Genomic DNA, 25,212 nt, shown 5'->3' with positions numbered 1-25,212 from the left:
GGTTCAGGATGGTGGGAGCCTTTTATGTCTCGGTGGCTCGTAACAGGAAGCCAGCAAACTCACTTTTGGAGTCACTCTGGAAGTCCAGTCAACTGATGAAGCAGGACTCAAACAGCAGGGCAGGTCTCTGAGGGTTCAAGGAAGACTCCAGGCAGCAAATCAGTCCTTCCATGTGCAGCAAAGCAGTCTTGTGGAGTACACAGCAGGCAGTCTTCTGAAAGTTATTCCACAGATCCAGAAAGTGAATGAAGATTGGGTCTGAGGGTCCCCTTTTTATACATGGGACCATCTTTGAATTGGGAAGTTTGTAAAGAATTCCCTTAGAAATGCCTGACTTTTCCTGCCTCCCTTGCTCTGGCTCCAGCGTGGGTGCATGAACAATGTAGGGGTGATAAGTCCTTTGTGTGAAGGCAGAGAACAGCCTATTTGGTTGCAAGTGGGGTTGTGCCCCGCTTAGCTGATTTGGTTGCAAGCGGGGTTGTGCCTCGCTACCCCCCCCAATCCTGCCAGTTGATGGCCCACCTAGGCACACTAATCCCCTCTATTGTGTGGCTGTATGGGAGGAATAAACAAAGTTCAACTACCAACTACACCCAGTCATGTGGCCCGAGATACGCTACAGGCACCAAGTAGTTGAGGGCAGGAAAATGCCAGCTTTCTAAAAGTATACAAAAAAGCGATAGATGGAATGCTTGAATTAACTTCAGTCACTGGTAATTACTTGGACCTCTTCCCAGTTCATTGTTATTTTTCACACCATGCCACCTCAGTTTGAACCTAGCTACATGCAAGTCAACCTTGACCCTGCACCAATTGGAACAATCCAGCCCGAACTAACCTAGGTCCTCCCTAAACTTGAACGCAAGGAACCCAGACCAGTTTTGCCACAGTTATGGGCTCATCGGCCAGGCACAGCTTAGTTCCAGTGACAGTATGCACAACTGGATCCTCAATTTAACTGAAAATTAGCATTTTTTTCCATTTCCAAGGCTGGCTTTCTATGACAAAGAACAAATCAAAAAGAGTACACAGTTCCTAATCAATAGCAATCAAAAAGATAGGCACAGGTTCAATAACAACACTTCTAATAATTAGAAGCATAAGCCCACACACATCCAATGGATGTCATGCTTCATCATAGGGCCTGCTCCTCGTCAGACTGGTGCTGCAATGTCTGACGGGCCCCACAAAGGGGCACTGTGGCAGAGATCTTAAAAGAAAGTGTATGCCAAAGTGTGGGTTGGAATGGATTCAAACCTCTCCTCAGGAAGAAAAAGCAGAAGAGAGAAAAAACAGGATAAAATTGGCACAAGGGCCTCCAAACGGTGAGTTTTAATTGAAGCGGAAGGCCTTGGTCAATATTAAAAACAAATAGGGAGTGGGCAGGGAATAAGGAAAAAGCAAACCGAACAGAGACACTTTCCCTTTAGCTCATCTCTATGGTCAACATGTTTCGCGCCCTTAATGTCCTTACAGATCGTTCGGTGCTTCGTCAGGACCAGCAATAACAAAATCTCCTCAGCTGCACTACATTCCCAAAATTGGTTATTAAAGTGAAGTCACTACTTACATAAACACTATGTAAGAAATACAAAATATCATGTGAAACACAATAAAAGTCATCCAATTTGTTGAAAACACCCAATAGTGTTGTGGCACTCTGTGTGATTTGTGTTGCCATACAAAATCATGCACCACTAGGCACAATAGCTTTTAATCACAGCACTTGGCATCTGAGAGCTTGTAATTTCATAGCATCCTGAATGAATGGCATTACCGAACTCGACTGAAAGAAAAATACGAGTGCTGCAGATGCATGGACAGGATGAGAGTTGTTGGCGCTCGAGGAGGAAATGTGGCCTTCCTTGAACCTGTTTAACCAAGTTCGACACTCGGGTCAATATTCTGTGATTCTGGGGAAATCACGGAACCCCGAGGTCCTTTTTCTCCCCGCGCCTTAAAGAAACGTGAACAGTAATCTGGTGCTCGTGTTAATCACTTTAATTCTCGGGGACAAGTCCGCTCTATATAGACTGCAAAAAAGGGTGAGATGCGATACGATGCTAGAAACAGTACTGCAATAGCACTACTCGTGTAATAATTCCAAATGCATTCATCTATATTCTCATTGGCTTAATGCGCCGTGTACCATGCAAAACAGCCACTAAGGTCATGTGAAAAGGCGAAATCCTTTCCTCCGGGGAATTGAGACAGCCTGCCAAGTTATAACACTTCTACTTCCTCGCGGCCATGAGCATGGGTCATCGAAATAGAAACGGGACTACAACGAAGATATTATTTACTTATCGCCTGAATCTAAAGGGATTGGTGGAGCAATAGACATTTATTGAGTTTCCCCAACACCATACGTGCGAACCTGTCGCTCCTCAGACGGGGGACAGACTATTTTCATCCAGCCCACTAGTGGAAGAAACATCCGCTCTGTTGTGCGCATGAGCGGACGTCTGCAGCTTGACGTTCCTCTCGCACATGCGTGGTTTACAATCAGCTGAGCTGCCTGACTCTGTGGCGGCCCCGCCCTGGCTCCCTGGCTGGCGCGTGCGCAGCAGGCGCAGACCGGATTTGCAGGAAGATGGCGGCTACGGGGTGCCGCTGGGGTTCAGTGAGTGTCACCACTGCCTCTATCCTGAACCACCGCGGGACATGAGCAACAGCAGCGCCCGGGGCACCTCGACACAAGCATGACCCGCCTGGCGGACTACTTCGTGCTGGTGGGATTCGATTTAGAGAGGAGAGGTAAGGAGTATATTATGGCTGGGGATGTGGGGGTGGGGCCAAGTGTACCATTAATGGTATAAAGTATGCCATCACTATGGGGCGGGGAAGGAGATGACTGTTGGTTGGGTACCGTCGCTTAGGGTATACGAAGGATGTATCCTGGGAAAAGGTACGTAAAATAGATGGGAAATAGGGGAAAAGTGTTTTCAATGGGAATCCCTTACTACTGAAGTGAGATGGTAGGGCGTGTATTGACACAGAATCAATATTAATAGCAGGAGTGACGCGTGTAGCATGACGTAGAGAGATACTAGTGTACAGTTTCTGTACTTGTAGTAAGCGCCAAATAAGTGTACCATTGTTATCGTAGTCTGTCATCGTTATCAGTGAGGGGACACCCATAACTATTCTAATGATACACTTCTTCATCCCACTACTGTGTTACCCAGAATAAGCGCGTGTTGCTCTTCCTCGACTGCCCCATCCGACCTCTTCTGTATATGTATACCTCTACAAGTGTTCTCTTTTGACAACTACTATGTAGTGTTTCTTGTTGAAATGTCAGGATCAGTTCAACGGGTAAACGGCATGCTGGACCGTTTTACTCCATATGCAAACCCACATACACCCAGTAAGGAGTAGCTGAGACGCAACTGTATCGCGCTTCCTTGTGCAATGTCGCAGTTTTATATGCCTAGATAAGTGAAATGAATAGCGATTTGCCACAAGAAGGACTCTACTCCTTTTGGTGCGTGATAGGAAAAGGAGCTTTATTGTAAAAAGTACATAATTTCATTTATATAACTTTCCAGCTTACATTAAAGGCACATGTCACATAAAGTAGAAGCTCAGAATTTGAATTTAAAAATTAATTTGTATTCTGTACTCTTTAACCTCCCCCCTCCCCCCGAATGGGAATTAAACACTTCATGTACATGGTAAGCATACAGTTTTGCTGTGTGGCTAATGTGCCATTATTAGGGAAGAGGAAAAGGTCTGTCTATTAGTGGGCAAAGGTTTGGTAAAGATGGGATGTTACTGTTGTTAGTAATTCTTGGAGGGTAGATGTTTACCATAAGGGTGTAGAACTAGTTTAAGCAAAAGCCATGTGTGGACAAAATAGTTATTTAACTGATCGCAGTTTATATTGAGACAGCGAGAGGTGTGTTGTTGATGAAAGAGAGGTTGCTGTGGGAAAAGAGCTTGACTAAATGCTGACAAAGCATGTCCTGAGTTAGGGTAAGCTGACAAAAGAAAGTAGAACTACAGTTGAGAGCAGCAGAAGGAAAGTGTGTGCTTGGATCTTGGGCAAGTGGCAGTCGCTCTTGAGATAACTTATCTGTAGGAAGGACACTGATTTGGGTGGTGTTTTATTCAGTGATGGGGGAGTAGCGTTCGGAACTAGATAACTCTTGAACTGGGCCGCCTTCATGGACCAAGGTACTACCACAAGATAAATATGAATGAGAACTCGATGATGAGTACTACTGCTTTTTTCATAAGATTTAGTTTAGTTGATTAACTCCTTTCTTGGTCCCTTTTGGAAGAGATCATGCCTATTGAAAGCTGGCTGCCTTTTGACACTTATTTGATCTTGCTGCCTATGTGGTCAGTACTGCTAGCTTGCTGCTTCGACGACTTGTTTCATTGGCATAGAGTTTGTTTATAGGTTCCATTGGTTTACTGCATATCAGAGAGTTTCTGTATGCCTGCTTCTGTTGACAGGTTCATTAGTTTGCTACTTGACTGATATTTAGATTGATCTCTGCCTGTGTGACAATTTGTGCTGGCTTGCTACATGTTTTAAATGTTAATTTGGCTTAATTCTAGGCACCGTTTGCTGGCTGCCTGTTTGCATTTGTTCTGCTGTCAGTTTGGCAGGTTACATTTACTTGTTGCTCTTTGATTGGTTGAGTTTCTGTGCTTCCATTAATTTGCTGCCCGTTTAAACGGCTTTGTTGGCTTTCTGCTTGTTTGATCGTTTCAAGTGAAGTGTTGCTCGTTCAACGACATCGGTTGCCTTTCTGCCACTTAAACTTATTTCGTTTGATTGATAGGGTCTGACAGATTCATTTGATTTGCTGGTCTTTGATACAGCCTTTATCTTGCTATCTGCTGATTACTCTTGTTGGCCTGCTTATTGTTTGACTGGAATTGTGGACCTACTGTCGGACTGGCTTCTTTTTTTACTTGTTTCATTGTTCACATACCTTGTCTGGTTAATGGATTCAATTGACTTGCTGCATTTGTGACTGTTTTTTGTTGACTTGCTGCTTTTGATGTTTTTTTGGCCAACTGCATGTGCGTTTAGTAACATAGGCTCTCTTCTCTGTCTGTGTAATTTGTTTGGCTTGTTTGACTGATTCCATTGGCTTGCTGGCTGTTGACAGGATGCACTTGCCTGCTGTTTGACTGACTCATGCCATTGGCTTGTTGCCTTGTTTAGAGGCTCAGTTGTCTTTCTGCCTGGTTAGATAGACTTGCTTCCTAGCTGTCACCTTTTGATGGGTCTGCTTCCTGGGCCACTTACGGCTTCTACTGGTTTTCTGTCCTTTTTTTCAAGGATTCTGTTTGACAGTTCCTACTGGCTCGCTGCTTTTGGGACTGGGGGTTATTGTTGCTTACTTGTTGTGTTGCAACATTTTTATAGCGCTTACCTCCCCTGTATGGGGCGTTGAGGCACTTAGCTACACGAATAGCACGCTACACAGAATAAGGTGTAAAGTTGAAAGAGTGTTGTCTTTGTTTTTATCCTATGTGGTAGGAGTTTCCATGTTGTGCATGATGACCTCCAAAGTGCGGTTATCATGTTATGGGACTCTGCTTAGTGTGATGAATGAAGAAGTGTGAGAGATAGGTGTGCAGTTTATGGTTTTCAGTAAGCTGGCTGCTTTGAGCAGCTCTGAATGTCCTCTTTTAGGTCGAGCATGCAAGCGCTCTGACCTGTTGTAATATATCTGTGGGCTTTTAACCATGCCCATCGCTATCACTTGTACATGGGCATGCCTTTCAAAAATCCTTTGATATCATTGGTAAATGCTTTACGTTTGACCCTCCTTGGGGCAGTTTTGTTACCGCCTTGGTCATCGACCCTGTTACGTGGATAATTACACTTCTGTCAATACGTTTGACTGCAAGTAAACTTCTTTTTCCTCTTGTGTCTCTCCTCCATGCTCATGCTAATGACAGCCGTGGCGCTTTGTATCGGATTACTTTTGTCAACTGTCTTACTTTTTATTTTCAATTTATGTGCAAGAAAAGTCCAGTTAGGAATTTACAACGCTGATAGCTCTAACTCAAGCAAACGCGAGACCCATTGCATTGCAAATGCTTGTTGGTATTTCTTATGCTCATTGCCCACTTAGCTGGTTACTGTACTTGATTGTCCATTCAGAGATGTTGTGTTTAATATTTATTTTCACATAGCTGGTTACTGTACTGGATTGTCCATTCAAAGACGTTGTCTTTAATGTTTATCGTCTTGAGCAGACATAGTTTAAAGGGAAAAGTGGTGGAGAAATCTGGTGGGATAGATTTTGTTACGCTGTGTTGCTGATAGTGTTCTTTGGTGTGCTATGGTTTTTTTGACAGGTTCTATTGCCTTTATCTGCTGGTCTGTCTGGAGAACTGGGCAGAATTGTGTTTGTATGTTGTTATACTGATGATTTAGTCCTTTTTGAATGACTGTCATCCTTTGCATTTTTTTTATCCTTGATTTTTCTAAGGATGTACTACCTGCTTGAAGGTGTGTCCAGCATCTTCAGAGGTTTATCTGAGTTCTCACTATCTGGACTGGTTCGGTGTCCAGTATATCATTGCTGAGTTGTTTTCTTAATAGGTTCTTTCAACGTTAGTTTTACATGTGCCGATTACTGCATGTTGTTTGTTGCTCTGCATAGAAGTTAGGAAAGGTCTACTATCTACGTGAGTATGCTGTCTGTGTACGCTTTGATTGTCATGAACGGAACATGAATTCTCCATTGTGATGCACAATACATTTGGAAATTATCTTTTAATGTAGCCCTTTGAATCTACTTTTCTTATGGAACCAGCAGTCTGCTCTTCGTTTCATGTGCAGTTGGGGCAAGGGAATTGAGATGAAACTTGTGTTTGTAATGCCACCATTCACTTTACATGTATGCCTGTGCTGCATGCAGAACATGACTAAATTCAAGGACGTGTCTTAAGAGTTGGGACTTGATACCTACAGTTAGAACGTAGTTCAGAACGTAATTCAGAAATGGTGTACTATGTTTCAATATGAAAGGTCATTCCTAATGCCCACCGAATTATACATGGAGGATTTTCTTGCGTTTCATATTTTGACTATCTGAATCCATTGTTGCTCTTCAAACTTCCGTTTTGCGGGGTTTCTTCCTTGTTCTGGTATACATGGAGATGCAATTAAAGCAGTGCGCTATTCATCAATTTTTGCTTGTTCTTTAGCCGTCCAAGATCAACCAAATCTTTTTCCCTTTTTATTTAAGGACTACAGTGGACAGTTTTGAACTTGTGTGCCGTTCCCATATTTTTTAGTGTTCCCTTGCAGTTGTTTTAGTATTTTGTTGTAGCTCTCTCTGATGTTGTAGTTTCTTGTTTCTGTCCAATATGTGGCACAGATAGATCTCAAACTTAAGTTTATGGAAAGGTGTTGAGGTTTGAATACTCCATGTGGAGGGGGAAGCTAGCACAGACTTAATTTAACTTACTGAATCTGGTGCAGGGTTCTTGAAATTTTGAATTTTGTTTTCCTCCAATTAAAGTAAACATCTGGAATAACTCAGTAATGTAGGTTGCGCCTTTCAGGGCCCAGGTTGTAATACATTTCCTATTGATCGCCCTTGTAGTGCACTGATGGTGAACAAAATCACCTTATGCTTTTTGCTGTGTTCAGAAATCTCATTTCTCATTTATGTTGCCAGTTTAGTAGACACTGCGAGTATAATTTACTAAAAGGCTTCTTTTGCATTTAACAAATAGATGCGCTGAAGTAGGTGCTTATGCATTGTTCAGGAGTGTAGATGTCTGTTGCGGGCCCCACTTTTCTTCACAGTTATAGTGCCGAGTGCCCTGCTAGGCTGGAATACTGTACTGTACTGTACAGCTGAGTCCGACTTGCTCGTGAAATGATGAGCAATTATCAATAAATATTAGTGTCGTATTTCCTATGTTTTTTTATGCTTTTGAAACTGGAATAACAGACTATTTTTTTACTGATCCGTATTACTGCTCAAAATTCTTGCACTTTATAGAGTGGCCCATAACTAATCTTTTATGTTTGCATTTCAGAGTTGTTTATTGTCGGGCAGGTGTTGGATTGATATGCTTTTTTTTGCTTCAGCTGAGTAGTTTCCTCAGTTGGGCCACGTTTTGAAAGCTGTAAAGTGTTATTTATTTATAACAACAAATGAAAATTTGTGCACCGAAAATTAAATATTTAAGCTTTAGTACAATTTAGAATTCATAAAAGGTTAACTCTGACTGATGTATTACATGAATGTTAGTGACAGAAGTCCACTCTTTGCACCTTCAGAGATACTTTCAGACATCATTATCCATGTTTCCAGGATTCAGTAGATTATGTGAACAGATCTGCCCCTTTGCAAATGTGGCTATCCTTCTGATAAGGACACTCATTCTCTCTTAGAAAATAGAGTTCACGGTTTTCTTTCTGCCGCCTCCTACAATTATATTCTCATCTGCTCTCAGAAGAATCTTGCTAGCATCGATCATTCTTTTACAGTGGCGCTGGTTATACTTGTGCTCTTAACCTTCTGACCATTTCGCTATTTTCCCAGTATCTTTTGCGGGGTTGAACCGGTATGAATCATATATATATATATATATATATATATATATATATATATATATATATATATATATATATATATAAAAAAAAAAAATTAGCATTCTTTTGATGAAATGTTCACACTCGGTTCATCCAGGAAATGAAATCCTTGTCTAACCAATGTTCGTCTACAACCAAAGAGCTTTTTATTGTTATCTGTATTAGCCATCTCCTGCAGCCTGAATTTCACCTACCTTCCTGTCTTTGAAGTCACGCACGCCTACTCTCGCAGCTTACCATAATGAAATACTAAAGGGCACAGCAGTCAGAAAGTTGTTTGCTAAGTCTGATCACTCGCCAAAGCACTCTCTGAGAACTCTATTGAAATAAGTTTTGGGCATACGTGCAATTATGTAGTCTGTGGTGGTTTTTCATGTACGGATCATTTTTGTTAGATTATAGCACATGTAGTGCATTACACTATATCGTAATTTAGATATTTTCTGCTGCTCCTTCAAATTTGTTATAAGGATACTTTTCTGACACACGAACAGTTTAATTGTTTACAGAGGCAGTTTCATTTGTGTGTGTGTTCATGCTTATTTCCGTCGGCTGGCTTGTCCAAGCATTTTTTTTAATTACTTTTCTTGTTCTCCTTTTGTTTTGTAAATAATATTTGGCACAGAATACCGCACATGCACCAGCGCAATTGTTTATCTCAAATACAACTTCGAAAATGAAATGCCTTGCGCCATGTTGATTGCTTTGCTAAAATCCTTAAAGAGACATGCAAACAAATTTCCTGTGTTTTTATTCATACTAGGCACGTTTATTTCTGAACTGTCTTCAGAAGAATGATTGTATCAGCTAGGGATTGCGGTAGCCGGGCTTTCTTTTTTCTTCTTCCTGTATTATGCCGAATTCTAGACACTTTTACAGTTTCAATGCATGTTGTACCTCCAATCACCTCTTGCTTTGCACAGGACAAAACCTGGTGCAGAGTTGATGGTTGAGCCACCGATAGCATATTGTTGTTATTCGTTTATGGTATGCATGTTCATTTACGTGCTTTAGTGGAAGGATGCTGGTTGTTCATGGTTCACCGTGGAAGCTTTGCATTGTGTTGTAGCCTTATAGTTTGCTGCCAAGGGCTGTACTGACTGATAAAGGCCTTGAACCTTAGCGGCAGGGCATATAGCCATGGTGACTGCATTTAACAACAGGTATATCTCAAGGCAGTTGGTCTGGAGGGCTATTAGAACGTTCCATCCACCAAGGGCATTATACTCTAAATTACAAAGGGATAATCACGAAGACAAATAGTGGAATGTGTGAGCAGAATGCCCATACCAACCATTATAAGACCGGGACTGCTTCGTGGATGAGCTCTGAGCAGTTCAGAGGTCTCGTTATAATTACTTATTTGGTAAACGTACAGCTGAATGCCAGCTTCAGATTACTTGCTACATGGTAAAACATTCGATAAAACGTTCCTGGAGGGGGGTATGTAAACGAGTTACCGATGAATGTACACATTAGGAGGGAGGAAGGTGTCTTGATAATCATATTTAGTTGGCTGAGTGAGGTCTTCTATGCTGGGTGTGTGTGAGTGGGTTCGGGGTGGATCTTATTTTGTTATTCAGTGAAAATTATTAAACTTTCTTCAGAGTGGTAGGAGTCGGTAAGGAAGGCCGCTTTCGGCAGCCGTGTTTATCTTCTCTGAGGCAGCCTCACTGGAGTTCATGATGATGATACATGTGCATTTTGGATGTTTAAGTTACTGGGCTTTAGACCATGCTACCTTGTGAGGCAGACTGCTACGAGTCTTGCACCCCCGCTTTACCACTGACATGCCTCAAAGAGTGAGAACAAGGTTACGATGTCGGCGTGTGTCAATGTTTCGATTTCGTGCCTGTGCTAGTAGCAGGAGTTCTCGTCTCCGTGGCATTCTTCGGAAAGGGGTTTTGTTCTCTGTAGCTGCGCACTTCTAGAGCACAGCAAGCACAGACTCGCAGGGAGTACCGACGAGAGCGCCATCATTGTAGAGGGGTTGTACGACGCATTCCTAAAATACTGAATGTCAGGAAACAACACAGGCGTGCCAGAAATAAATGTCCCCTCCTTCTTCACCCAGTGACGGGGGCACTAATGTATGTATGCTGAAGGAAACACTGCACACCACGCATGCTGCGGGAAAAAGGGCATCGGATGACGTGTGCGTGCAAGGTCCTGTACGCATCTGTGTTGGGGTGAAAACAAGAGCGCCTTCCATTTCACTTCCAGAATGAGTTATGTTATTCCATGTTTTCGGATGTGTTCCAGTGTGCAAATTCACTGCACTTACTATAGTATACTCCGGGTTTCCTTTTGCTAGATATTTTTCTCCGTGCTTTGTTTGTTGGATGTTAGATGAATACCTCATTTATTTTGCTGTCAGCTTCCTGCCCTCACAAATGTTTTCTCAGAGGGTCGCTTCTCAGCTGCCTCCACTCTGTAAGCATTTTGTGGATTCCATTAGGTTTGGGCAGTAGGTTGAAGACCATTTTCCATGCCATTCAATTGGTTTGTTTTAATTTATCGCATATATTCCAACTGTTGACATTTTTTTCCACAAGTGATGTACGTTGTGGTGTCTTTCTCCAAAATTGATTCTTGCACTTCAGTGGTGCCTCAGTTTTATTCTATGGTTATTTGTCGTGCTACAGTTTAACACTTGTGTTGTGGTATTGGCCTCGTATTGTGATCTGCAGGTATTCACCTTCCGCCTGATGTTACATGTCTGCTTTCTGTGATGTGGTACCGTCCTCTTTGGCGTAATGCACGCTTCTTCACAAGCATGGTTTGGAGGAGTATTTTTTTTTTTTTTTTTTTTTTTTTTTTTAAATATGCTGCCAAATGCCGACCCTCCATGACTGAAGTTTACTTTATGTGGAAACATTAAATGTCCCTTCAAATATGGAGTAATGGGACCATCCTCAGACCCCCATCTGGCGGACGCCTTCCCTTTAAGGTCTCGTAGTTCATTATAAGAGGCGGGAAAAGAAATGGTGGGTTCTTGTGATAGCAGAGGGTATTGTTTCTCAATCACAGCACCACACTCAAGATGAAACCCATTTAGTCTTGGCACATGACATCCATATTTGACTGGTTTCTGCTGTTAAAGCACACATACCAGATGAAGAATACAGTTTACCCTATTTCCTAAAAGGTGACTTACATGCAGTCAGACAAGAGACACCATGGATGGCCTTTGAGGAACCCTACCTATGCTTGTGTTGTGATGTGGAATGGCACCTATGTGGGCTCGAACCAGCCTGTACAGGGTTGAATGATGATTTTGAAGTAAGGAACACAGGAGGGACGATGATCTCTCGATATTCATTTTCTCTGCTTTCATTGTACTGTTTACTTTGTTGACTTGAGGATTGCTCTCGTGTCTTATTAACAAGAGTGTTTTTTTCCCATCTCTCTTTGTTAATGTGACAGCGACCTCTGTGTTCAGTGTATTTATTAAAGGTATGCAGCTAATGTTGTGTGGTACTCAGAACAACGCCAACTATTCCATAGTGCACCACCCAGTTTGTCCCCTAGTTATTCTAGTAAAAGGCACCTCTGTGTGAGCAGCATTCTTGTCCTAGACCGGGCAAAAGTTAGATTCATAATTTTCACTGCTTTTTTTAACCAAAGTGAGTGTTTCAGTAAACGTCTGCATTCAATTTCCCGGCTTGCAGAGATCACACACTCAACCTATGCACAGTTAGTGTACACAGCCTACCTGCATCTATGGTAACTGCTACAATTGGGCATCATTAAGTAAGCTGTTGGCTGCATTTGGGCCTAAGCTTTATGACTGTTTGTACTATCTCATTTTTAGGAAAACGCCATCTGAAGGGTGTTGGCACAGTGGCACGTCATCTTTCTTACTGTTTATCGTCATTGCATGGTGTGATGATCTTCATACAGTGCCCTCTGCATCTGGAAAAGAGCTGCATGGTTGCAGAGTCGGATCTGCTTTGGAGTTCTTATTTACTCTGACCAGAATTGACCATCAAAAGTATCGGACCAGAACACAATGCGTTCAATCCATTCATTGACCTAACAATCTCAATAAGTACGTCTTGTATGTTTGGGCAAAGTGATAGTAATATAGAATCTCTGAGGTAGTAATCACTGATTGTAGGAAGTTGGCTCTGTATGCACTATTGCAAAGTAAGGAATAGTATGCACAGAGTCCAAGGGTTCCCCTTAGAGTTAAGATAGTGGCAAAAAGAGATAATACTAATGCTCTATTTTTGTGGTAGTGTGGTCGAGCAGTAGGCTTATCAAAGGAGTAGTGTTAAGCATTTGTTGTACATACACACAGGCAATAAATGAGGAACACACACTCAGAGACAATTCGAGGCCAATAGGTTTTTGTATAGAAAAATATCTTTTCTTAGTTTATTTTAAGAACCACAGGTTCAAATTCTGCATGTAATATCTCATTTGAAAGGTATTGCACGTAAGTACTTTAGGAACTTTGAATAATCACAATAGCTTATATACTTTTGAAATAAAACACATATAGCTATTTTAAAACTAGACACTTAGTGCAATTTTCAACAGTTCCTGGGGGAGGTAAGTTATTGTTCTTGCAGGTAAGTAAACCACCTACGGGGTTCAGATTGGGGTCCAAGGTAGCCCACCGTTGGGGGTTCAGAGCAACCCCAAATTACCACACCAGCAGTTCAGGGCCGGTCAGGTGCAGAGTTCAAAGTGGTGCCCAAAATGCATAGGCTTCAATGGAGAAGGGGGTGCCCCGGTTCCAGTCTACCAGCAGGTAAGTACCCGCGTTTTCGGAGGGCAGACCAGGGGGGTTTTGTAGGGCACCGGGGGGGACACAAGTCAGCACAGAAAGTACACCCTCAGCAGCACGGGGGTGGCCAGGTGCAGTTTGCAAACACGCGTCGGGTTTTCAATAGGTTTCAATGGGAGACCAAGGGGTCTCTTCAGTGATGCAGGCAAGGGTGGGGCTCCTCGGGGTAGCCACCACCTGGGCACTCCTGCACTGGAGTTCCGATCCTTCAGGTCCTGGGGCTGCGGGTGCAGGGTCTCTTCCAGGCGTCGGGATTTTGGATTCAGACAGTCGCGGTCAGGGTGAGCCTCGGGATTCCCTCTGCAGGCTTCGCTGTGGTGGCTCAGGGGGGACAACTTTGGTTACTCACAGTCTTGGAGTCGCCGGAGGGTCCTCCCTGTAGCGTTGTTTCTCCACCAGTCGAGTCGGGGTCGCCGGATGCAGTGTTGCAAGTCTCACGCTTCTGGCGGGAATTGCAGGGGTCTTTAAAGTTGCTCCTTTGGAAACAAAGTTGCAGTCTTTGGTGAACAGGGCCGCTGTTCTCGGGAGTTTCTTGGTCCTTTTAGAGCAGGGCAGTCCCCTGAGGATTCAGAGGTTGCTGGTCCTGGGGAAAGCGTCGCTGGAGCAGTTTTCTTTTGAAGGGGGGAGACAGGCCGGTAGGGCTGGGGCCAAAGCAGTTGGTGTCTCCGTCTTCTCTGCAGGGTTTTTCAGCTCAGCAGTCCTCTTCTTCTTAGGTTGCAGGAATCTGAGTTCCTAGGTTCTGGGGAGCCCCTAAATACAGGATTTAGGGGTGTGTTTAGGTCAGGGAGGGCTGTAGCCAATGGCTACTGTCCTTGAGGGTGGCTACACCCTCTTTGTGCCTCCTCCCAAGGCGAGGGGGTCACATTCCTATCCCTATTGGGGGGATCCTCCATCTGCAAGATGGAGGATTCCTAAAAGTCAGAGTCACTTCAGCTCAGGTTGCCTTAGGGGCTGTCCTGACTGGTCAGTGACTCCTCCTTGTTTTTCTCATTATCTCCTCCGGCCTTGCCGCCAAAAGTGGGGCCATGGCCGGAGGGGGCGGGCAACTCCACTAGCTGGAATGCCCTGTGGTGCTGGAACAAAGGGGGTGAGCCTTTGAGGCTCACCGCCAGGTGTTACAGCTCCTGCAAGGGGGAGGTGATAGCATCTCCACCCAGTGCAGGCTTTGTTACTAGCCACAGAGTGACAAAGGCACTCTCCCCATGTGGCCAGCAACATGTCTCGAGTGTGGCAGGCTGCTAAAACCAGTCAGCCTACACAGGTAGTTGGTTAAGGTTTCAGGGGGCACCTCTAAGGTGCCCTCTGGGGTGTATTTTACAATAAAATGTACACTGGCATCAGTGTGCATTTATTGTGCTGAGAAGTTTGATACCAAACTTCCCAGTTTTCAGTGTAGCCATTATGGTGCTGTGGAGTTCGTGTTTGACAGACTCCCAGACCATATACTCTTATGGCTACCCTGCACGTACAATGTCTAAGGTTTTGCTTAGACACTGTAGGGGCACAGTGCTCATGCACTGGTACCCTCACCCATGGTATAGTTCACCCTGCCTTAGGGCTGTAAGGCCTGCTAGAGGGGTGACTTATCTATACTGCATAGGCAGTGTGAGGTTGGCATGGCACCCTGAGGGGAGTGCCATGTCGACTTACTCGTTTTGTCCTCACCAGCACACACAAGCTGGCAAGCACTGTGTCTGTGCTGAGTGAGGGGTCCCCAGGGTGGCATAAGATATGCTGCAGCCCTTAGAGACCTTCCCTGGCATCAGGGCCCTTGGTACCAGGGGTACCAGTTACAAGGGACTTATCTGGATGCCAGGGTGTGCCAATTGTGTAAACAAAAGTACAGGTTAGGGAAAGAACACTGGTGCTGGGGCCTGGTTAGCAGGCTTCAGCACACTTTCAATTCAAAACATAGCATCAGCAAAGGCAAAAGGTCAGGGGGTAACCATGCCTAGGAGGCATTTCCTTACACTGATAAATTCTCAAGTTGTGCTACAAGGCGGTAATAACATTTGCACCGTTATAATGAAAGTGTAAATGTAGGTTTGTTAGCACACTTGTTCCCACTTTAAAACGTTTCCTGGACCACATGTATTTTCAAAGAAACTATATATTTATGTGTGTATATATTTATATCTTCACTAAAAAAACAAACGTTACAGGGATGTTGTAGTTAGTTTCAGATTTCACCCACATAAAACCAAAGAAGAAATTCAGCTGTTATTTCAAGTAATTATAAACAGGGGGGTGTGGATGCCGTCTTGATGGATTCTATGTGGTACTCGGATGAGCCACACATTTGGCAAAAAATCAGCCTGTTAGTATTCTAGTTGCTCATTAGAGCACTGTAAGCTGCTGATCACCAGGGAGTTAACTGGAGGTCTACTGCTGGTGTTGAAAGTGCACTTTTTAGTCCACATATCAGAATATTTGAATGAAATAAAAGAAAAACATATTTGAGAAATTAATAAAATGTTCTAATTTGTCTTTCTATAGCACTAACTATAATTTCTATGACAAAATGAACCTCCTCATTTTGTTCCTTCCTAAAATAAATGTTTTATCAGTTTGATTCAATCAAGATGGCTTGAGGTGTGCCACACCTTTGTCAAAAGTAAGACTGTTAGCACTCTATTTGTTCTTTGGAGCACTCTGGGAGGCTGCAGTACAACTTAAGGGAATCATCTGACAAGCTGTTCCTGTTGGAAGTAAAAGAAGAAGATTTTTTTGAACTCACCTAAAACATATGCACATTTTTCTTTCCAGAGCACAAACCATAATTTCTATGACAAAATGACCCCCCCCCTTATTTTGTTCCTTTGTAAATTAGATATTTTAAGTTTTACAAGTTAGATTCAATCAGGATGCCTTCAGGTGTGCTACACTTTTGTCATAAGTAAGGCTGTTAGCCCTCTAGTTGTTCCATACAGCCCTCTGGGAGGATGCAGTAGAACAGAAGGGAATCAACTGACCGGTTGCTCCTGTTGGATGTATATGTTTTACTGAGCATGTAAGACTTCATTCTCATATGGCTGAGAAAGGTATTGTGCATTAACAGAAAATATGATCTCATTTCAGCATCTGGAGCACCTTTCATAACCCCAATGGAAAAATCATGAGAAAACAGTTTACTCTCAACATGATTTGTAAAATCCCAGCAGGGTAAAATCGCCTTCAAACACACAATTCCTAAAATTAGTATGGTACGTTCAAATGATTTAAATTGTAACTAAAAATGTATCATCCTTTATACGTTCTCCTTTCTGTGGCCCTCAAAATGTGCCATTCACAATGCATTTAAATGGGGTATCATGTAAATTGGTCCAAAGGTGGCTGCCATCACTTTCTGGATGAAGTGCCCACTGCCCATCAGATCTCACCATGAGGTCTGTGCTTAGGCTCTGTCCAGATTTACAAATTAGATTTTTCCTTTAATATCTCAAAAATGACTTCACAGATTTACACCAAATAGGAAACGGGGTGCCTCCTGGACCAAGAGCTACCTTTCTGCCAGATTTGGTGTAATTCCATTCAGCGGTTCGGGCTGTAGTCATATCTAAAATATCTAAGGGAATTAACATGGGGGAAACTCACTTTTTTGGCCCTCTCCCTTTTTTCTCAGCCCCCGCTTGACAGATCACCCCAAAACGTACCATGCACAAGAAGACCCTTGAGCACACTTATTTTGGAAAAAGTTTGTAAAGATTCATCAAATGGCGCCAAAGATATAGCCAAGTCAAAAAAACACCTTTTCAGTGGAAACTGGGCCCTAACTATGACTACTTCCTAGTCGTTGGGGGAAGAGTGGGGGGGGGAGATGTTCTAATTGGGTCCTCCCAGATGCCCCTTGGAGTTCTGTATGTCAGATATGTGTCCAACCAGTCAGTATTGACTAGTCCCCTTTAGTCCCCCCCGTGCCAAGCCTTTTAGTTTGGATATTTGGGGTAGTTCACCCTTAGTTCCCTATAACTTTGTGTTATCATAAGCTATCCACGCCAAATTTGGGAAAAAAGGGAAACATATGCTGCAGATAGAACGCATCTTTCTTTCATGCAAATGGCATCAACAAAGGGTTTGCAGTGCTTAACTCAATTTTCCCAGCTTTAGGAACATACTTCAATCAGAAAAATAAAATTTTCAACACAGTTTTGGTATTTTACTGGGACATAGCCCATTTTACCTTTTTTGTGCTTTCAACTTCCTTCCAGTTAGTGGTAGAAATGGGTGTGAAACCAATGAAGGATCCCGGACAGCTATACATTTCTGAAACGTAAACAAAATTCTGAATTCAGCAAGGGGTCATTTGTGTAGATCCTTAAAGGTTGGTTCAAAGAAAGTGAGAGTTGAAATAAAAAATATTGAAATTGAGTTGACAAAACGGTCACTTGTGTCTGTGTTCATCTGTAACTTCTTCTAACTATGGCAGATATTTGAAAGCCGGACCCTTTTGGTTGCGGGATATACAGGGCTTGTAGGTTAAACAAGAACCTGAGGTACCCATTGTCAATAACTAAACTGCACCTTGCAGTGGTTTTTTCATTGTGTACTGGGTATACCCTAATGCATTTGGTAAAATATAAAGAGTGAAAAATAGGTATCAAGGAATCCTATGTACTTCTGAAATGAACACAATATATGGAATTTAGAAGCAGTGTTTTTTGCACTTCTGAGTTTGGGGGTACACATACTAGCAAGTGAATTAAAGGACATTTCTTAAAATGACTTCTTTCTTACACACTGTCTTACATTTGGAAGGCACAAATGCAGAGAAAAACAAGAAATAACACTTGTTCTACTATTCTGTCTTCGCTCAAGTCTTATAAAAATGATACCTCACTTGTGTGGGTAGGGCTAGTGCCCACGACAGGAAATGACCCCAAAATGCAACATACACAGCACATTTCTCCACTGAAAGCGGACCCTTTTTTTTGCAATGTGCCTTGCTTTGGATTTTGGGTCCCCGCTCAGCCGGCACCCAGAGAAACCTAGCAAACCTGTACATTTTTTAAAACTAGACAACCAGAGGAATCCAGGATGTAGTGATTTGTGTGGCTCTCACTAGATTCTGTTACCCAGATTCCCATGAATACCTCAAAATGTATCTGAAAACACATTTACCTCCTATTTCTGTGATGGAAATTTCTGGAAACTGAGGGGAGCCACAAATTTCCTACCACCCAGTGTTGCCCTCAGTCTCCCAATAAAAATGATACCTCACTTGTGTAGGTGGGCCAAGTGCCTGCGACGGGGAAGGGCCAAAAACATGGAGAAATTGAGGGGGAGCCAAAGTGGGTCCAAAAGGGCAGGTTTTTTTAAAAAAATACGTTTTTAGGCTAACTTTGCTTTGGGTGCCCACACAAGTGGGGCAGAGTTTTTATCAGTGCAGCAGGGGCAATGCTGGGTGGTAGGAATTTTGTGGAGTCCTGCTGATTCCAGAAGTTTCCATCACAGAAATGTAGGGCAAATACATGATTTCAGGCAAAGTTTGAGGTTTGCAGGGCATTGTGGGTAAGAAAATGGTGTGGGGTGCATGGGAAGCACATTTCCCTGGACTCCACCAGATGCTTAGTTTTTTGACATGTCTGAGTCTGGTAGGTATGTCCAGGGGGCAGCTTACCCAAGTCCAAAAAGTGCAGCCACTCACCATTGAAATTGGGATGATATTGGGAGTTTGCTAAGCACTCCTGGCCCATATGTAAAATCGACACCCAAGAGTCAACTGTCATCTTAAATGCCATTGGGATGAGAGGCTTTAGTCTGCGGCCGGGGGTGGAAATAGTGTTGCCCCTTTCAGTTGGGGTGGGCGCATAACCATGCCCAGGGTGGTGGGCAGTCCCCACCCGTTTATTTTATTTTTAATTTATTCCCTGGCGGTTAGTGGGCTGTCTGCCCTCTCGGGGTGACTGATCGGAGGCAGTTACCTCTAACTACCCCCCCCCCCCCCCCCCCCCCCAAGGTGGCTGAAAGACTGTGTCCCCATTTATTTGGGGTGGGGGTGAGGGAATGGCTATGTCCATGGTGGGCAGACTCCACCCCTCTTTCTTCTTCTTCTTTTTTTTTTTTTTTTTTCATTAAAAAAGAAAACTCCCTAGCGTCTAGTTAGCTTTCTCCTCCTCTGGGGCAGATTGGGGTTAATTACCCTATCTGCTTTGGTGGCCATTTAGGTGGGGTGGGGTCTTTACCAGGCCCATGGTGGGCAGCCTCCATCACCCTTTTATTAAAGATAAAATTCCTGTTGTCTAGCGGGCTTTCTGCACCCCCCCCCCCACCCCGTGAGGAAGCTTGGGGGCAATAACCCACAAGCTGCCCATTTTTTCAGGGTGTGGGTGCATTGCATGCCTGTTCTGGACAGCCCCCACCCGTAGACTTTTCTTTAAAAATAAAAAAATAAAAAAAAATCCCTGGAGCCTAGTGGGCTTTCTGCCTCCCTGGGGGCAGATTGGGGGCAATAAGCAAGATGGTGCCTACTTGGGGATATTACCTTGCCCATTCTGGGAAGACCCCCCCCCCCCCTCTTGTCTAGTGAGCTTTCTGCCCCTTCACCCACCCACCGGGGGGAGGGGTTCGCTGGTTGGAGGTGATATTCTGCCCCCGGGGGCAAAAATACTGTTCCTGTTTTGGGGGGTTGGTGGGGGAAATTGTCTTGCCCATTCTGGGCAGCCCTCGCCCTTTTCTAAATAATAATTAAAAAAAATCCCTGGTGCCTAATGGGCTTTCTGCCTCCCTTGGAGGCAGATTGGGGGTAATAAGAAAGATAGTGCCTACTTTTGGGGGTGGGGACATTACCTTGCCCATTCTGGGCAGCCCCCACCACTCTTATTTAAAAAAATAAAAGTTCCTGGTGTCTAGTGGAGTAAATCCCTGCTTGGGGTTTGCACTCCTAAGGTGACCCTCAAGCAGAAATCAGCTAGGGGAGGTACCTTTGGAAAGGAGAGATTCTCCCCTTTCCAACTGTTTCTGCATTGTGCTCTTTCAAAAGGAGCACATCCACATGCAAAGTAGTTCCCTTAAGTGCCAGTGACTGCTGTGACAACGTGTGCTTTTGAGTCTAAAAAGTATTTTAGCTTTTAGCCCTTGTTCAAGTCTATTGGCCATGACCCAGCTGCTCCTCAACATCAACAGTTTTACAAAAACCATGACAAATTAAAATACACATTGCAAAACCAGTAAGCTGGCAGCTGAATCTAGACCTACCTGTTTTGCCAACTCTTGTTGTTAAGTATAATGCCACAAAAGAATAAACCAGCATCTGGACGGTGGATCCCGCTGTGCTAGTGGACCGGGAATGAAACCATCCAAAGCCCATGTATGACTGATTCACCATCATCACTAGCGTCCCAGCAATATATTACACCACCGATTTTTAAATCCTTAACCAGTTAGTCAAAATAATTATTCTACAAGCAAATGCTACAGGTGAAACGTAGAGGAAAAAGACCTAAAAGTGTGGAGAGAATTGAGGAGGGACAGAGCTGAAGTTGAGGAAGAGAATTGAAGAGCTAACAACAAGTAAGTCATTGCGCTCGCCAAGCATCACTTTAACATCTTTCTTAAACATGTTGACAAAACTTAATCACTTCTAAGGAATATTAATTGGTACAACTCATGAACTCCTAATATCAACCAGCATGATTGAACACTCTCTGCAAGTGTCAGTCAGATAGCTGCTTTGAGTACATTCAGATTGGTTTGTGCCACTTCCAGTAGTGAGAAGAAATAGGCTTTGTTCTTATGCCACGCCCTAACGTTTGCATATTCCAAACTGCTTCCATTATTCCTAAATTCAGAAATTCCTTGTGTAGTTCCCGAACTTGCTGCTGTCTTTGACTTTACAGTGCACAGTAGTCGGGAAAGAAGAACACGTTCTTACTCTTACTTGGAAGTATTCTTTCATTGAAATGTTCTTCTGTAGAATCGTTTCTTTGTGCCTGTACAACCAAAGTGGTCTAATTGTCTGATGTTCTAACCACCTTCAGAGCCTTCGATGGAAGTCTGAACACCTATTGCACCAAGTTCCTTCCATCTCCTCCCAGTGGAGTCTGGTGCTTCCTGAAGATGTGCAGCACTTCAACAACTGGTGACTCTTGCTCAAGAAGGGAAAAGCCCAGGGCTGAGATGATGGCCTGTCTGTCTGTTTTCGGTCTCCTTGATCCTATTGTCTAGTATAGCCTATTTCACTTAATCCATTCCATCCCCTATACCTATTGTGCACCTTCACACCTCTAGTCCTACTCTTCGGAAAACAGTGATTTTCTTCTTTAACCAGGGTCTCCATTGTTTCTAGCTTAACCTCTTTAGCAGTAGTGTACTTGTCCAATCTTTACAATGTTTCTGGTGCTTCTTGACTCTTCACTGTAATTGTAGTTACATAGCAGGGTCCCATAGAACTTATGTATTTATTGTTTTCAGATTTCAGCAGAATGTAGTTGTCTGTGTGATCTCGCCCTCTCCGCTGAGGCATTTTCAGCACCCAAACCGTATCCTCTGGTGGGGAAAAAAAACACAGCTGGGATCCATAGCCCCAATGTCCTAGATCCATCTCACTCTCATCCAGGCTGAGAGCGACTTATTTATTATGACTTAATTATTTAGTCCATAGGGAAAGCATTTTTTGGTTGCTTATAAGTTCAGCCCAGTTCGGCAAATTTGACATGGTGACGTGGTCACTGGAGGTGGGCTCTTATCCAATACAACCCCACTCATGCTTACCAGACGCCAGTGAGAGCGAAAGATATTACTCGTTGTAACAGGGACCTGTTTTGCCCTGTTAAGAGCCCCCAGGAAGACGATCAGATGGCTCCATGCAGAGACTCGGAGAATAGTTACTCAAGGTCTCATCCTGTCATGGCTGGATTATGGGAACTCACTCTACCTTGGTAGCCCAGAGTATGTCATCGGGAGTCTGCAGATTATTAAAAATGCAGCCGTGAGAGTGTTGTTACATATTCCTAGATCTCAGTTCGATTGGCCCTTGCTAGGCTTTATTGTCTACCAGTTAAAAAAAAAAGATATATTTTAAAACTCTATTATGGTTCACAAAGTAAAATATGCTCAGATACCACATATCCTCAAGCACTTTATTACACCGTACTGTACAGCACCAGACTTAAGGTCTAAGAACCAGTTTTTCCTGGCCACTCCTAGGATCTATAGAACCAGGAGTAATGGCGGATCCTTTGCTTTCCTGGCAGATAAGCTTTGGAACTCCATCCCTATTCAATTAAGAGCGAATAACAACTTGCACCGTTTTAGAAGACAATTAAAGACTTTGTCTTTTCACATAAACAGTGTCCATCTTTCATTTTCCTTCATGGTTCCTGTTAGCACTGGGAAGCCCTTATGGGTAGCCGTGCACTCTATAAACTATTTTGACTTTTGACATTTGTCAGTTAGCTTCTCCTTTTCTCGATCCAGTATCTGTTTAGTAGCGATCAGTGTTGAACTCCTTTCTCCAACTCATAGATGTTATAATTAATTCCCTGCAGATCAAGAAATACATATTTACTTTCTTGTGTTCCATTATGTTTGCAATCAGTCCCTTAATTTGTACACCAAAGGAGGTAAGCGGACTGTTGTTTACTTACACATTGTATGAAGATGTTTGTTACTCAAGGTTTGTCCTCATTCTCCTTGGTACCACAGTTTCCAGATACACGTGCACTTATTATGTGGCCTATGTGATTGGTGACAAAGCTGGAATACATTTCTCCACTGTTTATTACATTTGGGGACATAATATGAGTACAGATGACATGCTTTTTCTGGATGCTAAATGCCACCATCTTGTTACATTTTGGGCATGTCTTGTCTTTCTACCTGAAATGGATGAGCAGCCAGGAGTATCCTTGCCATGTGTGAGTTTTTTTCCACATGATTCTCTTGTATATCGCATGAATGAGCTCCTGGATCCCACCTGTACCTCTTTCTACTGCAGTACTCCTCACGTAACTTTTTCCTTCGCGAGTTTGCATGGGCCTTTTGTCGCAATGAACACTGTGACAGTTTGACTCTTGCCCATTGAAAGATTAGCCATCTAATTTTGTTTGACCAATCAAGCGTCTTGTACCTCTGCCTGCTGCTCCCATCCTGGGTCGCTGACTTGATTGTTGCAGCTGAAGTATTTTGACGCTAGATACCTCACCCATACTTGGTACTTAATGGTTGTTTACTGGGTCTACCTTAACAGGGGTGCTGTCTGAACGACCCTTTGCTGGAGTTAAATACACATTCAGTGGACTTTGCCTTTTCCCAGATTAGTAATTTTCTCTCACCTCATGCTGTTCGATGTTTGGTGTATCATTCCCCCTCCTATGGTGAATTTGTAATGCACGAGGGACTAATTTACGTCCCAAAAGTACCCTTGATCACCAAATATTACATTTTTTAAATCTAATTGATGTATGGTATAACAGATGTGTGTGTTGCTATTTTTATACACTTCATCAGACTTTTAAATATATTTTAGTCAGTACTCAAAATGCATGCCCGACCTGTTGACTTTGCCGTTGCTTGTATTCCTTTGTCTTCAGTCCACAACTTTGACAGTGGTGTTTGGTCACAGTCTATCACTTACTAAAATATGGTTATGCACATCTGAGAATGTAAATGTGAAACTTGTATTTGTTGTTAAGTGTCTGTCTGTTGAGGCTCTCGGTCGAGGGGCCTTTGAAGATTGAGGCAACTGATGTGCTGACGTGTCTGTGCTTTGGGCACTAGCCTGTACTTGATATTTGTCTGTCATTAAAATACAATTCTTGAAATCTGTAATCCCTTCTCTTAATCTGCTTGTTAGTGTTTAGATGTCAGTAAGTGTAGAAGCATGTCTGTTGTGTTTAAGCAGTCACACTTCCTATGTATAAATGAGCCTGTTCACATTTGAGAAACCTCGCTCGTGCAGCCTTCCTTTGTAGCTAGGTCTGGAGTCTGGCTTTTCACATCTCCTGCGTACCAGAGGGCTTTTTTGTGTGTGACTACTTTAAGACTTTTCTCTCCATCCTGTTCCACCTGACCCATGATCACACTGCTGCATGAAACAGGAAATGTTGCTACTATCCCCACCTGCTGGATGTCTCATTTCCTGCTTTGTTATCTGTCCCCGAGAAAAAATGTTTCGTTTCTGCCCTGCAGAGTTTTGGCTGCATCGTCGCACTTAAGCTAACAGCACAGCTGCACAAAGCAGGTTAACTTTGTGCTTCGTGAGGTGACACGGGGCTCCTGGCTGAAAACTGCGAATTCATAATTGCATATCATACCTGATCTCATGTGCATTCTGCACTGCTCTCGGTGATCCTAAACGTTCTTGTGCATTCTAAAGTGCTCTCTCATCTCATTCCTCCTCTGAGTCTTTTTCTGTATTTTTGCACATTGAAGTATCCCCTATTCTGCACGGTCTTGTGCACCCTTTTTTGAGACCCTCCTCCCTAAACTTTCTTCATATTTTCAGTCTATTTTACACTCTGTCATTCTTCACTCATTCTCTGTTACATATGATTGCATATTTGCCTTTTGAGATGATATCCTCAACCCGTCATTCCATTGGATGCTTGGCAGTATCACTTGCTGTAGTGCCAATTGCTTTGTGTCTTCACTCAAGATGTTATTAGCACTTGTCAACTTTGTGCATTTGCAAGAAAAAATGCTACCTAGGTTACAAGAGTGTGGAACAGACATAATTCTGTGAAATTATTCTGAAATGCGCGTAGTGTGTGGCAAGATATATAGCTACATGCTAACTCTTCTAAAAACAAACATCTGCTTGACACTGAGTGGTAGGGACAAGGAAAGAAACAATTGTTCATAGAAGAGAGTGGTGGCAGAGATAGGTCTCCCA

General features: G+C 43.2%; 1 protein-coding gene across 11 annotated transcripts in view; it reads left to right on the top strand.

Annotated features, from left to right (window-relative positions):
- The first annotated feature begins 2,563 nt into the window (after positions 1–2,563).
- The window catches only part of SBF1 (SET binding factor 1), a 1,129,538-nt gene continuing 1,106,889 nt past the window's right edge, over positions 2,564–25,212 (top strand). For 10 of the 11 annotated variants that reach the window (XM_069229431.1, XM_069229429.1, XM_069229425.1 and 7 more), the window contains exon 1: positions 2,569–2,757. In XM_069229431.1, the coding sequence (XP_069085532.1) occupies positions 2,703–2,757 (55 nt within the window). In that variant the 5' untranslated portion in view covers positions 2,569–2,702. Of the gene's footprint in view, positions 2,758–25,212 lie in introns of all 11 variants that reach the window. The other variant, XM_069229434.1, reaches the window with a different exon arrangement.

Source organism: Pleurodeles waltl, chromosome 4_1, assembly GCF_031143425.1.
Source record: "Pleurodeles waltl isolate 20211129_DDA chromosome 4_1, aPleWal1.hap1.20221129, whole genome shotgun sequence".
In the NCBI taxonomy this organism is placed as follows: Eukaryota; Metazoa; Chordata; class Amphibia; order Caudata; family Salamandridae; genus Pleurodeles; species Pleurodeles waltl.
This window is presented reverse-complemented; position numbering and strand designations above follow the sequence as displayed.